The sequence below is a fragment of the Petaurus breviceps genome, unplaced genomic scaffold (assembly GCF_028583685.1).
Source record: "Petaurus breviceps papuanus isolate PSGF00001 unplaced genomic scaffold, PetGlider_PUasm1.0 175, whole genome shotgun sequence".
Taxonomy (NCBI): Eukaryota; Metazoa; Chordata; class Mammalia; order Diprotodontia; family Petauridae; genus Petaurus; species Petaurus breviceps.
In genome coordinates, this window is record NW_027185764.1 from 59997521 (window position 1) to 60010823 (window position 13303).

General features: G+C 41.0%; 1 protein-coding gene across 1 annotated transcript in view; it reads right to left on the reverse strand.

Annotated features, from left to right (window-relative positions):
* Positions 1-10961: 10961 nt before the first annotated feature.
* Positions 10962-13303, reverse strand: part of GRAP (GRB2 related adaptor protein) — a 59362-nt gene continuing 57020 nt past the window's right edge. The window contains exon 5 of the mRNA XM_069085196.1: positions 10962-11394. Coding sequence (XP_068941297.1) covers positions 11209-11394 — 186 coding nt within the window. The 3' untranslated portion in view covers positions 10962-11208. The remainder of the gene's footprint in view (positions 11395-13303) is intronic.

Sequence of the window (13303 nt, forward strand, 5' to 3'; positions counted from 1 at the left end):
TGACTGATGTGTTATTGTCTCTAACCTAGGTTCATAAGATTTTAGGGCTAGAAAGAACATTAAAAATCATCTCTTGCAACCTGCTTGGGGAAGATTGTTCCTCTGGATTCTTGATGAAGGAGATACCATCCCTTTTCTTTTCTGTTCCAAAGGTCCAACCATCATAGGGCCAGGTACTCTGGAGGCCTCAGTCTGGTGTTGTCAGTGGATGGATACATGGATTCCCCCAGCTCTATCACAGAATATCTTCTATTCCAGGGTTTGTGTGTGTGTGTGTGTGTGGGGGGGAAACCTGAAGCCTTGAGGCCACATGGGGCCCTCTAGGTCCCTCAAGTGCTGACCTTTGACTAAATTCAAACTTCACAGAATAAATCCCCTTAATAAAAGGATTTATTCTGTAAAACTTGGACTCAGTAAAAAGGCTTCACTTGAGGGACCTAGAAGGCCCCATGTGGCCTTGAGGCTGCAAGTTACCCATTCCTTTTCTATCCTATCAAAGATATGACCAGGGCAGAACTGAGTCATGGGGTCCAAAATCAGTATTAAGATCACTTTAGAGAGGCCCTAATATCCTTCAGAATAGTCATAGTAACATCTGGGGGAAAAGGGTAGCAAAAAATTGGAAACCAATAGATGCCTATTGATTGGAGAATGGTTAAACACATTGTGACACATGGATATAATGGAACATACTTTGCCATAAGAAACAACCAATATGGAGAAGTATAATGGGAATGGGAATTTGAAGATCTTCCTTGCCCCTTAATAGGCCAAATGTAATCACATGGAGTCTGTAGTGGGAAGAATTTGCTGAAAGGGTGGAGCAGCAAGGGTAGAGCAGAACTCAGAGGAAGCTGGGAGTCAGAGCAGTCAGTGCAGAGGGAGAGAGAGGACGCAGGCAAGAAGACAACTAGGCTTATGAGTGTTTGTGGGAAGGCCTGAGTAAGGGGACAACTTTGGAATGGTGTTGCCCTCTGCAGTGTTATTGTGTATAGATTTCTTTGTTGCTATGATTGATTCCGTTTTCTGGTGTTGGGATTTGACTTTCTGGTATCTTAATAAATGTCTTCCTTCTGTATTCTATATGGAGAGTCTGTTATATTTTGTGATTCAGCACTATGCCAGTATATTCATAGCAGCCATCAGTCCTGTGAATAAAGCTTTGGTGATACAAGAAGTCAGAGAAGCATGGAAAAACTGAAACAGAATGAAGTGGCACATAGCAAACACTTAATGCTTTTTCATTCATTCACATTCATAGCAAACACTTAATGCTGATTTATTTATTCATTCATTTATTCATTCAGTCATTCAAGTTAGCAGAACCAGAAAAGCAATATACTCAATGACTATAACAATGCAAATGAAAAACAACAACCACAGAGGGGGCAGTCAAGATGGTGGAGTAGAAACAGGACTTCTGTGCAGCTCTGGCTTCCACCTCCTCCAATTCATTTAAAAAATGAATCTAGGGGGCGGCCAGGTAGCACAGCAAGTAAGAGCACCGGCTCCAATGTTGAGAAGACCTGGAGATCGAATCCCGGGCTCAGACAGTACCCACCCAGAAACACCTGGCCGTGTAACCTTGAGCAAGTTACTTAACCCCAATTGCTTAGGGGTGGCCAGGTGGCTCAGCGAGTAAGAGCACTGGCTCTAGTGTCAGGATGACCTGGATAAAATCCGGGCTCAGATACTCAGTACCACACCCAGAAATAACTGGCTGTGTAACCCTGAGCAAGTTACTTAACCCCGATTGCTTTAAAAAAAAAATGAATCTAGACAAACTTTGGAGCTACAGAACCCACAAAATGACAGAGAGAAGCTAACTGAAGACAGTCTGGCAGACCAGCAGGAAGGGGACAGTTCAGTGCTCTGGGAGTTGAGCCCAACCCCAAGGGAGCCAGAGATTTTAGCCTCAGGGCGGCCTGAGCAGCCACCAGCTGGAAAGACTTCAGATCACTAGCAGCTGTGGTGGTTTCCAGAATTATCAACCCATAGATGCCAAAGAAAAAGTGAGAGGTCAGTGAGGGAGTTTGGGAGTGCAATCCGGCCTTTGCCCCTGGGGTGAGAAGCAGCTGAGGCTCCACGATTGTGCTGCTTCATAGCTCCTGACTTGCAGATTGTAGGGGGACCAAGCCACCAGTCTGAGGGGTAATCAGTCTTGCTCTAACCTGCTTGGGTCTGGATTGTGGTCTAGGATGGAGGTCCTGGGGTGCATGACCAGCCTGTCAGAGCGTGTGGAGGTTCAAATAGGGCACCCAACTAACAGCTCCAGCAGCTGCAAAAACCCTAGCGATTGGGATAAAGCTCCCCACTCTGGTAGCAGAGTTCTACTGTGGCAAAAAGCTCAAAAGTCAAGTAATTTAGTGGCAACATGAGCAAGCAAAGAAAGCAAAGCAAACAGAGCAATCCAACGTTAGACTCCTATTTTGAGGACAAAAAGGATCAAAGTATTGAACAGGAGGAAGACAATGAAGTCAGAACTCCTGCACAAAAAGCTTCCAAGAAAAGCATGAGCTGGTTACAAGCCATAGAGGAGCTTAAAAAAGATTTGGAAAACCAAATAAGAGTAGAGGAAAAATTGGGAAGAGAAATGAGAACTATGCAAGAAAATTATGAAATAAGAGTCAACAACCTGACTGAATAAAATACACCTTAAAAAACAGACTAACTCAGATGGCAAAAGAGGCTCAAAAAGTCAATGAGGAGAAGAATGCTTTGAAAAGCTGAATTTGCCAGATGGAAAAAGAACCTCAAAAGCTCACTGAAGAGAATAATTCCTTCAGAATTAGATTGAAAAAATGGAAGCTAATGACTTTATGAGAAATCAAGATACTATTAAACAGATCCAAACAAATAAAAAATAGAAGGCAATGTGAAACATCTCATTGAAAAAACCACTGACCTGGAAAATAGATCCAGGAGAGATAATTTAAAAATTATTGGACTACCTGAAAGTCATGATCAAAAAAAGAACCTAGAAATCATCCTTCAAGAAATTCTCAAAGAAAATTGCCCTGATGTTTTAGAACCAGAGGGCAAAATAGATGTTGAAATAATCCACCAATCACCTCCTGAAGAAGATCCCCAAAAGAAAACTCCTAGGAATATTATAGCCAGGTTCTGGAATTCCCAGACCAAGGAGAAAATATTACAAGCAGTCAGGAAGAAAAAATTTGAATATTGTGGAAACACAATCAGGATAACACATGATCTGACAGCTTCTACACTGAGTGATCAAAGGGCTTGGAATATGATATTCCGGAAGGCAAAGGAGCTGGGATTAAAACCAAGAATCACCTACCCAGAAAAACTGAGTATCATGTTTCAGGGGAAAATATGGTCATTCAGTGGAATAGAAGACTTTCAAGAATTCTTGATGAAAAAAACAGTTGAATAGAAAATTTGATACAAGAAGCAAGAGAAGCATGAGAAGGTTAACAGGGAAAAGAAATCATATGGAACTTATCAAAGTTGAACTATTTATATTCCTACATGGAAAAATGATAATTGTAACTTATAAAACTATTTTCAGTATGAGAATAGTTGAAGGGAATAGAAATGTGTGTATATGTATTTATATATATATATATATGTATATATATGTCTATATAGGGGGGTATATGGGTGTATGAATACATATCTGAGTGTGTGTATATATGTGTACAGGTATACATAGACAGAGGCACAGGACCAATTTCATAGGAAAGGATGATACTTAAAAGGTGAAATTAAGAGGTAAGAGAGGAATATAATGAGAGGAGATGGGAAGAGAGAATGGGGTAAATTATCTTATACAGAAGAGGCAAGGGAAAACTGTTACAATGGAGGGGAAGAACAGGAAGGCAAAGGGGAATGAGTCTACCTTATTCTCATTGAATTTGGCTTAGGAAGGGAATGACATACACACTAAATAGAGTATCTCATCCTACAGGAGAGTATGGGGGAAGGGGATGAGGGGGGGATGATGGAAGGGAGGGCAGGCTGAGGGGGAGGGAAGTTGGAAGTACCCACTTTTGAAAAGGGACAGGATCAAAGTAGAGAATAGAACAAGGGAGTGGGTGGGATAGGAGGGAGGGAAATATAGTCAGTCTTTCACAATATATCCACTATGGAAATGTTTTGCTTAGCTGTACAAGTACAACCTATATTGAATTGCTTATCTTCCCAGTAAGGGTGGGTGACAAGGGAGGAAGGGAAAGGAATCTGGAATTCAAAGTTTTAAAATCAAATGTTTAAATATATATATATATATTTCTCTCTCTCTCTATATATATATATATACACATATATATATATACTATTATTGCTATTACTTTACATGCAACTGGGAAATAAGATATACAGGCACTGGGGCATAGAGATCTACCATGCCCTACTGGAAAGTCAGAGGGCGGATGGGGGAAGATATGGAAGAGAGCAGATTGGGGGAAGGGATATTCAGTGGGATCTCTATTTTTGGGATGGTGAGGTAAGGGGAAAATGGAGGAAAATTTTGTAACTCAAAATCTTGTAGAAATGAATGATGTAAATTTAAAAAGAAAAAAGAGAGAAAAAAAGAAAAAAAACCACCACAACCTGAAGGTTGCATAATTATAATGACGAAATTTGGCTCTGAAGAAAAGAGACAATGGAGCTCCCTCCACACTTGGATGACGTGAACGAGGGACTAGGAGGGTATAGAATGGGGCATATGCTCTCACTTTTTTTTATCTTTGTTACAAGGGATAGTTCAGTAGGCAGGAGGACATATTTGCAAATGCAGATGATATAAAAACTAGATAATAATAATAGCTAACATTTACATCATGCCACTTACTATGTGTCAGACCTTGCTAAACACTTTACAAATATTATCTCGTTTGATCCTCACAATAACCCTGGACAGAGGTGCTATTATTATCCTTATTTTACAGATGAGGAAACTGAAGGAAACGGGTTAAATGACTTGCCCAGGGTCACACAGCTAGGAAATGTCTGAGGACAGATGAACTCAGGTTCTTCCTGACTCCAGGTCTAGGGCTCTACTTACTGTACCATCTAACTTGCCTATAATAATAATAATATATCATTAATGGTTATTAATTATAATAAATTATAAACAAATTATATCAATTATGAAATGTTATGTTGTATTTATCATATAATATATAGGTATAATAAGTATTAATAATGTATTTCAAAGAATGCTTTCAGAGAAGCAATAGGTCTCCAGGAAATTGAGAAAAAAAGTCTTCTCTGAATCCTTAGGAGAGGAAAGGATCACAGATTTAGAATTGGAGAGGTTCTCTGAGGCCATGTAGTCCAAACCCTTTGTTTTACAAATAAGGAAATTGAGACCCAGGGAAAGCAAGCAGTTTGCCTTAGGTCACTCAGATGGGATCCATAAGTGGCATGATTTGAACCCAGCTCCTCTGACTTCAGAGCCAGTCCTTTCCTACTTTGCCAAGAGGAATTGACCTCATTCCTAATTCCTAAAATCCCTTAATCCCCAAGAATTTGGGGGGTTCCTCTTTTTATATTCCCAGTGCTTAGCACAGTGCTTGGCCCATAGTAAACACTTAATAAATGTTTATTGATTCATTTGCTCAGACAATGTCCAGTCATTTTAGTGACTATACCTTCCCCCAATAATGTGCATCTTGCTTTTTCCTGGATAGTCCTGATTTAAAGAAACTTTTAAAATATGAGGCAGAGCAGGGCAAAAGGAATATCCTTTGTCAGAGCATGTACCCTAATCCTGGGCTTGGAAAATCTAGTCACTGTACCTATATCTCCTGTAATACACACCATCTTTCCCCCATCCCTATTCCTGACTTCTCAAGTTTTCCTCCTGCCTTTTGAAGTCCCATTCTAGAAGAAATATTCCTTGAGATGTCCTCCCTCTTTCTTTACTCTCCTATTACTCATTGTGGCTGCAAAATATGGACAGAGGAACTAATTTGCTTATATTTTTTATATTTACTTTTCCATTTTTGCTCCACACCTCCCTCCCCACAAGTAGAAGGGCATAAGCTGTTCAGTTTTTTTTCTCTATCTTCATCAATAGCACAGTGTCTGACACACAGTAGGTGCTTAATTAATTCTTGTTGAATTGAATTTAGTTGAATTAGGAGACTCAAACCAGTTCAGAATGACCAACTCATTTTGCAGAGGATGGGAGCGTGGAAACACCTAGCCAGATAAAAAGACATCAAGACATGTTAGAGGTTCCTGGTCCCAGAGAGTGAGACAGATCCATTGTGGATCTCTGTTCCTTTGATATCAAAGAACAACAGAATTTCAGAGTTAGAAGAAAATCTATAGATCATTCACACCCCACTAGACCACACTGAACCCAAAGAAAGCCTAAGCTGCCTTAATTCCCCCTATAACAAGCAAAGTACCAGTCCCCTCAGCAACAGTTCTAGCCAGTGATGATCGAGTCTTCTCTTTATTTTTTTAAAAATATTTTATTTATTCCTTATGTCTTTACAACACAATCATTTCAAGCCCCACCCTAGCTAAATCCTTCCCTGTGACAAAGAAAAACAATTTAACAAAAACATCCAATAACAGTGACTTTTTTTTGTGCTTTTTGGAGGGCAATTGGGGTTAAGTGACTTGCTCAAGGCCACATAGCTAGTTTTTTTGTGTTAAGTGTCTGAAGCCGGATTTAAACTCGGGTCCTCCTGACTCCAGGGCCAGTGCTCTATTCACTGCAACAATGACTTTTCCTAACCATGTGTATAGTATTCTGTCCTAGTAGCTTTCCATCCCTCTATCAGGAGGGAAAAAGGAGGCTTTATTATCTGTTCTCTAGGACCTTTACTGGCTTTTCCTTTACTAGAGTTCAAATTCTAGTCATCTTTTTACATCGCTGTGGTCATTATATATATATATATATATATATATATATATTGTTCTCCTGGTTCTCTTTATTTTGGTCCATATCAGTTCATACGAATCTTCTGATGTTCCTCTTAATTCCTCATATATGTCATTTCTCACTGAGCAATAATAATATTCATTTATATTCATATAACATAGTTTCTTCCACTACTATCTAATCTATGGACACCCACTTTGTTTCCAGTTCTTTGCTATCATAATATATATTGTGAAGAATATTATAATATATATTGGACCTTTGTTCCTGTCTTTGACTACCTTGATGGGATCATTGGGTCAAAATGTCTGAACACTTTAGTCACTTTTCTTATATAATTCCAAACTGGCTTCTAGAAAGGTTGGACCACCTCATAGTTCTACCAATAGCATGTCAGTATGCCTGTTTTCCCACAGCCCCTCTAACATGGACAATTGCCATTTTTTTTGTCATCTTGGCCAATTTGCATAGTATAGAAAGAAATTCCAGAATTGTTTTAATTTGCATTTCTCTTGCTATTAGTGATTTGTGGAGCACGTTTTCATGTGATCATATATAGTTTGCAGTTCTTTTGAAAACTTTTTGTTTTTATTCTTTGACCACTTATCTACTGGGGATAGCTTTTGCTATGTTTAAAACATATCCATTGATTAGAAGTTCTCTATTTCTTGAAATAACCTGTTCCATTGTGTTAATAGCTCTGAATATTAGAAAGGTTTTTCTTACATTGAACTGAAATTACTTCCTTGTAACTTATACCCATTGGCTCTTGTGTCTTCTAGAATTTAAAAAAAAACTGTTATATCTTATTCATGATAGCCCTTCAGATGCTTGATCATGTCCTTATAGCCTCACCTTCCTCCTCCCTTCCTCCACAGAGACAGTTGAGTCTGAAAAGCAGAGGGGAGAGGCTTACTAACCACAGCATAATGTGGTGGAATCTTCAGCAGAAGACAGAGGTGACACCTTCCCCAAACTTGAATGAGGCTGCACACCCAAATTATATATATGAGATAAGTCTGGATAGGCAGGATGGTACCATATTAGGCATGGCTTTGAATGATGGGCATTCAGGAAGAATTTTAATTTTGCTCGGTAGGCAAGAAGCCACAGTTTTTTGAACCAAGGGATCACATGGCAGATTTACGCATAAGAAAGATTATTCTGACAGAAAATAAGGTTTGTGACCCTCAGTTCAGTACTTTCCTTGGAGCCAAATACTCAATCCTTGACCCAGGGAATTGGCTGGGATTTAGGAATTCTTACCATGTCTCTGGAAGGCTGGGCTTCAGTAAGTCCTACTAAGCTTCCTGGGTTTCCCATTTCTATTTTGGCCATTGCTCTGACCAAAAGAAAACCTCCAAGTTGGTATCTTTGGTGGTGGGGAAAAGGATGTTACAAAAAGACAGGCTCCTCTTACACCCTGCCAGATCTTCTCTTAGCTTCTTTGTTTCTGGTCAGTTCCTTGACCAGAGACAGCTGGGCACCAGACCTTTCCAGACTTTTTTTATGTTAGTCCCCTCTCTGCTCTTCCAGTCATGGACCACACTGTCATGACTCTATGACTTTGTGGAAGACATCTTTCTTTTTTGTCTTCACCTCCTGAATTCTGACCCATCCTTTAAAGTTCAACTCAAAAGCTATCCCTCTTCTCAAAAGCCTTTTCTGATCCTTCCATTTAACAACAGCCTTCCCTGTGAGGCCTCACATAATCTGTAACACAGTTATTCTGCACCAATGTATGTTATAGTTATGTGTTGGTGTCTCAGTGTAAAAACTATTAACTAGGGGTGGCTAGGTGGCACAGTGAGTAAAGCGCCAGCCCTGGAGTAGGGAGGACCCAAGTTCAGTTCCAGCCTGAGACACTTAACACCCACACAAAAATACTAGCCATGTAACCTTGGACAAGTTACTTAACCCCAATTGCCCTCCAAAACGCAAAAAAAAACAAAAACTATTAACTAGATTGTAAAGTCTGTTAGGGCAGGGACGTTTTCATTTAAACTTTGTATTTCCTCCAATGCCTAGCACAGTACTCTGCATACAGCAGACAATAAATGTTTGAATTTATCATCACGTTTGTCTGCTCGTTTTTATTGGGATGCACTCATTCTTCATCTATCTCTCCCAGAATCCTTAGCATCCTTCAAGATGCAAATAAGATGCCTTGAGGACTTTTTTTTAAGGTAACCTACTTTGGTTATACACCCAGCAGGTAGAGAAACTTCAGAGATGGGATTGATCTTCTGGACAGGTGGTATACCCAGATTTCCAAGTTTCAGGATCAGCTGTGACTTTGATCTTGAAGGGGCTTATGAGGATAAAAAGGAAGCTATGGCAAGAAGGAAGATGGCACAAAGAGAAACTATCTTGCTGAGTCACAAGAAGAACAGGGACTGAGGGGGGAGGTGATATATCCTGCTTTGCGGACTCTTCCCCATACCCCTTGCATTCCTGGGACTTAGCAGGCAGATAGGTTGCTGTTTGGATATTGGAGAGCAGGAATTTAAGGGGATGGCATGGAAACTGCTGGGAACTGATATACACATTGGTTAGATGGCACTGCAAGGGGGGGGGGGGGCAATGATGAGGGAAGGTAGGGAAGAGAGATACCTAGGCCTTTGCTTCTCTCCACCTGCTAAAGGGATTTCAATCTGAACTTTGGGACAATCATTTCCTGATTTCCTTTCTGCCCAGTGAAAGAAAGAAGAGTGAAAGAAAGGGGGAGAGAGCAGTGATAATCCTTTTAATTTCTATGCTATTTCAATTGTATGGTATAGAAAAGAAAATGCTGGTGGCCACTGAATCCTGAATGGCATGATTTCATGTTGATACCTCAGGCATGGTTTAGGAAGAGGTTTTGCCCTTGAAGAGGCTGGGGACATTTTTACCCTCCAAGGGGAGCTTAGGTGAAGTTAGAGGGCCTGGAGGGACCCTTCGAACCCCACTGAGGATAAGTGTGTAAATCAGAATTACCCCCATATTATCAGAGAATTTGGAGGTGGGAAGGGTGGCCATCTAGTCCAACCCAAATACAAAAGGAACCCCAACTATGACACACCCAAAAAGTGTTCATCTATCCCCTACTTGAGAATGGTATGAAATATTTTATCAGAAACTTTGCTAACATCCTGGTGACCTTTATCCAGCTTAGTAATCTTATCAAAAAAAGGAAATGAGATTAGTTGTTTTTTTGATGAAGCCATATTAGCTCTGTAATCATGACTTCTCTTCCCCCTAGTAAAAGAAACCATTGAAGAGGTTAAATATGTATGTAAATATATACATATACACATATTCACATGTGTATACATGTATGTGCATTTAAGTCTATGCATTATGTACATACATATACACATGTATATATTATTGTTATCTTAGGACTAGCATTTTTATTATTTTATCTGATGCTCCCTCTCACATGTGAGACCCCTATTACTCATGTGCATATTTTTCACATATATAGACATATTATGAGCAGGACCTTGTCTAAGCATCTTTGCACTTGGAAGCCCATTTATATAGGAGTAGAGACAAATTTCATATCTATCTTACATATGAGTAATAAAAGTAGTAATGCTTCACAGAGTAAAAATCTGTTATTTCTCAAGGAATAATTCAATGGAAATGCTCCCCAACAGGTGTGCCACCACACCTGGCCCACACTTTGTGCATACCTATGGCTATTAGCACTCTACCTTTTCAAGTTACTTTATATAAATTTTGTATTGCCTGGGTTTCTCTCCCCCTCTCCCCTACCTAGCTGAAAGGAACTACCTTCCACAAGAAGACCTTCCCCATCCCCCTCAATGCCTTTGCTCTGAGACTACCCCCAATTTATCATGTATATGTCTTGTTTGTATATAGTTGTTTGCATGTTTTATCCTCCAGTTAAGATAATGAGCTTCCTGAGATCAGGGATTGTTTTTTGCCTTTTTTTTTATACCCAGCACTTAGTACAGTGCCTGTTATACAGTGGGCACTTGATAAATTTTCTTGATTTAACATGACATCCCAGTACAGATTTCATCCTTCTAATAGAATGTAAGCTCTTTGAGGGAAAGAACTACTTTTGTCTTTGTAACTACAGTGCTTTGCACACAATAAGTATTTAATCAATGTTTGTTGTTTTGAATTGGTCCAGAAAATGCCCTCCCTAGGTCCAGCCTGATTCACGCCCCTCTGGATACAGCAGGAACACCTGATCCGTACTCTTGATATCAGAACAGTAAGGAACCCACTGACTCCTCCCCATTGTGGGTGCTTGCTCATCCAGAAAAGTCTTGGGGTCATTCAAAGCAACTCTGAGAGAGGGAGAGAAGAGAGGACCCAGTAATAGTTCACATGTGGAAGGGATGGACGTAGTTCCGAGGGAAGAAGCCCACTCGGCCACTGAGCTGGCCTCTCCACCAGTTAGGGTCAGAATGTTCCAGCACTTCAATGATGTCACCCTGATAGAAGCTGAGCTGTGAGGAGTTCTGGGCAGTGAAGTCAAACTGGGCCTTGGCAAACTTGGCTCTGAATGGCTAGAAGGAAAAAGAGAAGGGATTAGAAAAAAAGGGGCCAACAACCAGCTGACTTTGAAACTTCTTCTGGGTACTTTCTCCCTCCTCTTGAGAGGCAAAGGATTCTGGGTTGGTGGGTTGGACCCCTAGTTCCCATGTGGGCACTAAGTTTCCCTTGACCACTTCGGCTACCAAGGAATGGATCAGGGAGGGAGGTCTCCTTCTGGGGCCGTAGCCTCTCTTTTACAGCCCTCTTCTGAATCCTCTCTAAGATGTGAGCCCCACACTCAGGAAGGAGGTTCAAGGACATTTTGCTCTGGTGGGAGAATTTCAGGATACAAATTCTCTATGTCAGCAAAGCCAAAGAGTACACAGCTCTATCCTGCTTAGGAGATATATCCTGGTTCCTTCAGTCTGGTGTCGATGCCAATTCCTTCCCAGTTTAAATTCCCTTTCTGCCTGGAACTCTCTCAAATCTGATTTCTCTTTGGCCCTCAGCCTCATCTATAGCTCTTGAGAGTGACCTTAGCCCAGGACATTTCCTGAAGGATCTGGGTCTCTTGGTTTTGTCAATCAAGGTAGTGGTTCCCCTAGGGAGCCATTGGAATACTGTCTCTTCCCATTCTCAGTTATCAGAAAAATCTCTGAGGCTCAGGCAACACCCCTGCTGGGATCACAATCTGAATCATCTACCCCTGGGCTGGACAACCCCTTTACATCTGTCTGCTGAATACTTCTGTCTGGCCCTTGGAGCCAAAGCTGAGATTGTTCTTGTGGCTCCTAAAGCGGAATGCTCAGGGTCTGGGGATTCCATGTCCCACCAGGTCCTATGTGAACCAATACCATATCCCAACCATGGACAGAGCTCTGGGTCATCTCAGGCCTTTGTGGAGAACAACACTTAGAATAGGGATTGTTTTTTAATGGATGGGGCCTATAGCTCACCATTCACCCAAAGCAGAAACTTAATCTCTTAAGTCTCTTGCTTTCTATCTCTTCCTGCTCCCTAACTACCACCTGCAGTCACCCATCCAGAGTCTAGTATCCTTGGGAGGATCAAGAGTCCCTGATCTCTAGCCCCCATCCTTAACAGTGACCTTGCTCTGGACATGGCATCTCTTAGGAGCCATCAGAGTCACCAGTAGACTCAGGCCAGGCTCACAACCTTGTAGCAAAGATGGATGATAACCTATCTGACCAATCAAAAGGAAACCTAATCTTCCAGAGTCCAGACTATGGGACTTGGTTAATTGCTGTGATAGGATCAACTCAAAGGAGTGACCCCACCCAGGGAAGGTATAATTAACCTGTTCTCTTTGGAGAGAATCAAGGACACTCCCCACTCTACTTTTTCACAGAGAAGCTAAAATGGTCATCAACATTTTTCCAAAGGGATAGGCTGGCTCAGGCCAGACTCTGAAATATAAAGATGGGATAGACTCTCTCCCAAGAAAAAGCTCCCTATTCCCTTGGACACAGTATTGTCTTCCTATTCTCTCCACCAGAGGTCTGTATAGGGGCTAGGGTTTTAGCAGCTCTCCCCATCACCTCTGTATCCCACCTCTGCCTCTCTGAGTTTCTGGGATAAAGGGAGGTGCAGAGCTGAGAAGGTTGGGCTTGGGGTAGGGGCTCAATAGACCTCAATCTGACTTGGCAGTGGCCTAATGAAATCTTAATCACCTAAAAGTAGTTCAAACTCAGAGTAGGATTTCTGGGACTCTTTCCTCCTGGAAGTCTCAGCAACTCAGTATCATTGGTCTCTCGTTAATTTGTTACCCAATTCATTTATTTAGTATTTATTAAGTATCTACTATTCTTTTGGCTATCATATCCTCAGGAATAGGCCAATGACTAGAGCAGGTGCCCTCAGGAGGCAGGGTGACTTCTTTCTTTCTTTCTTTCTTTCTTTCTTTCTTTCTTTCTTTCTTTC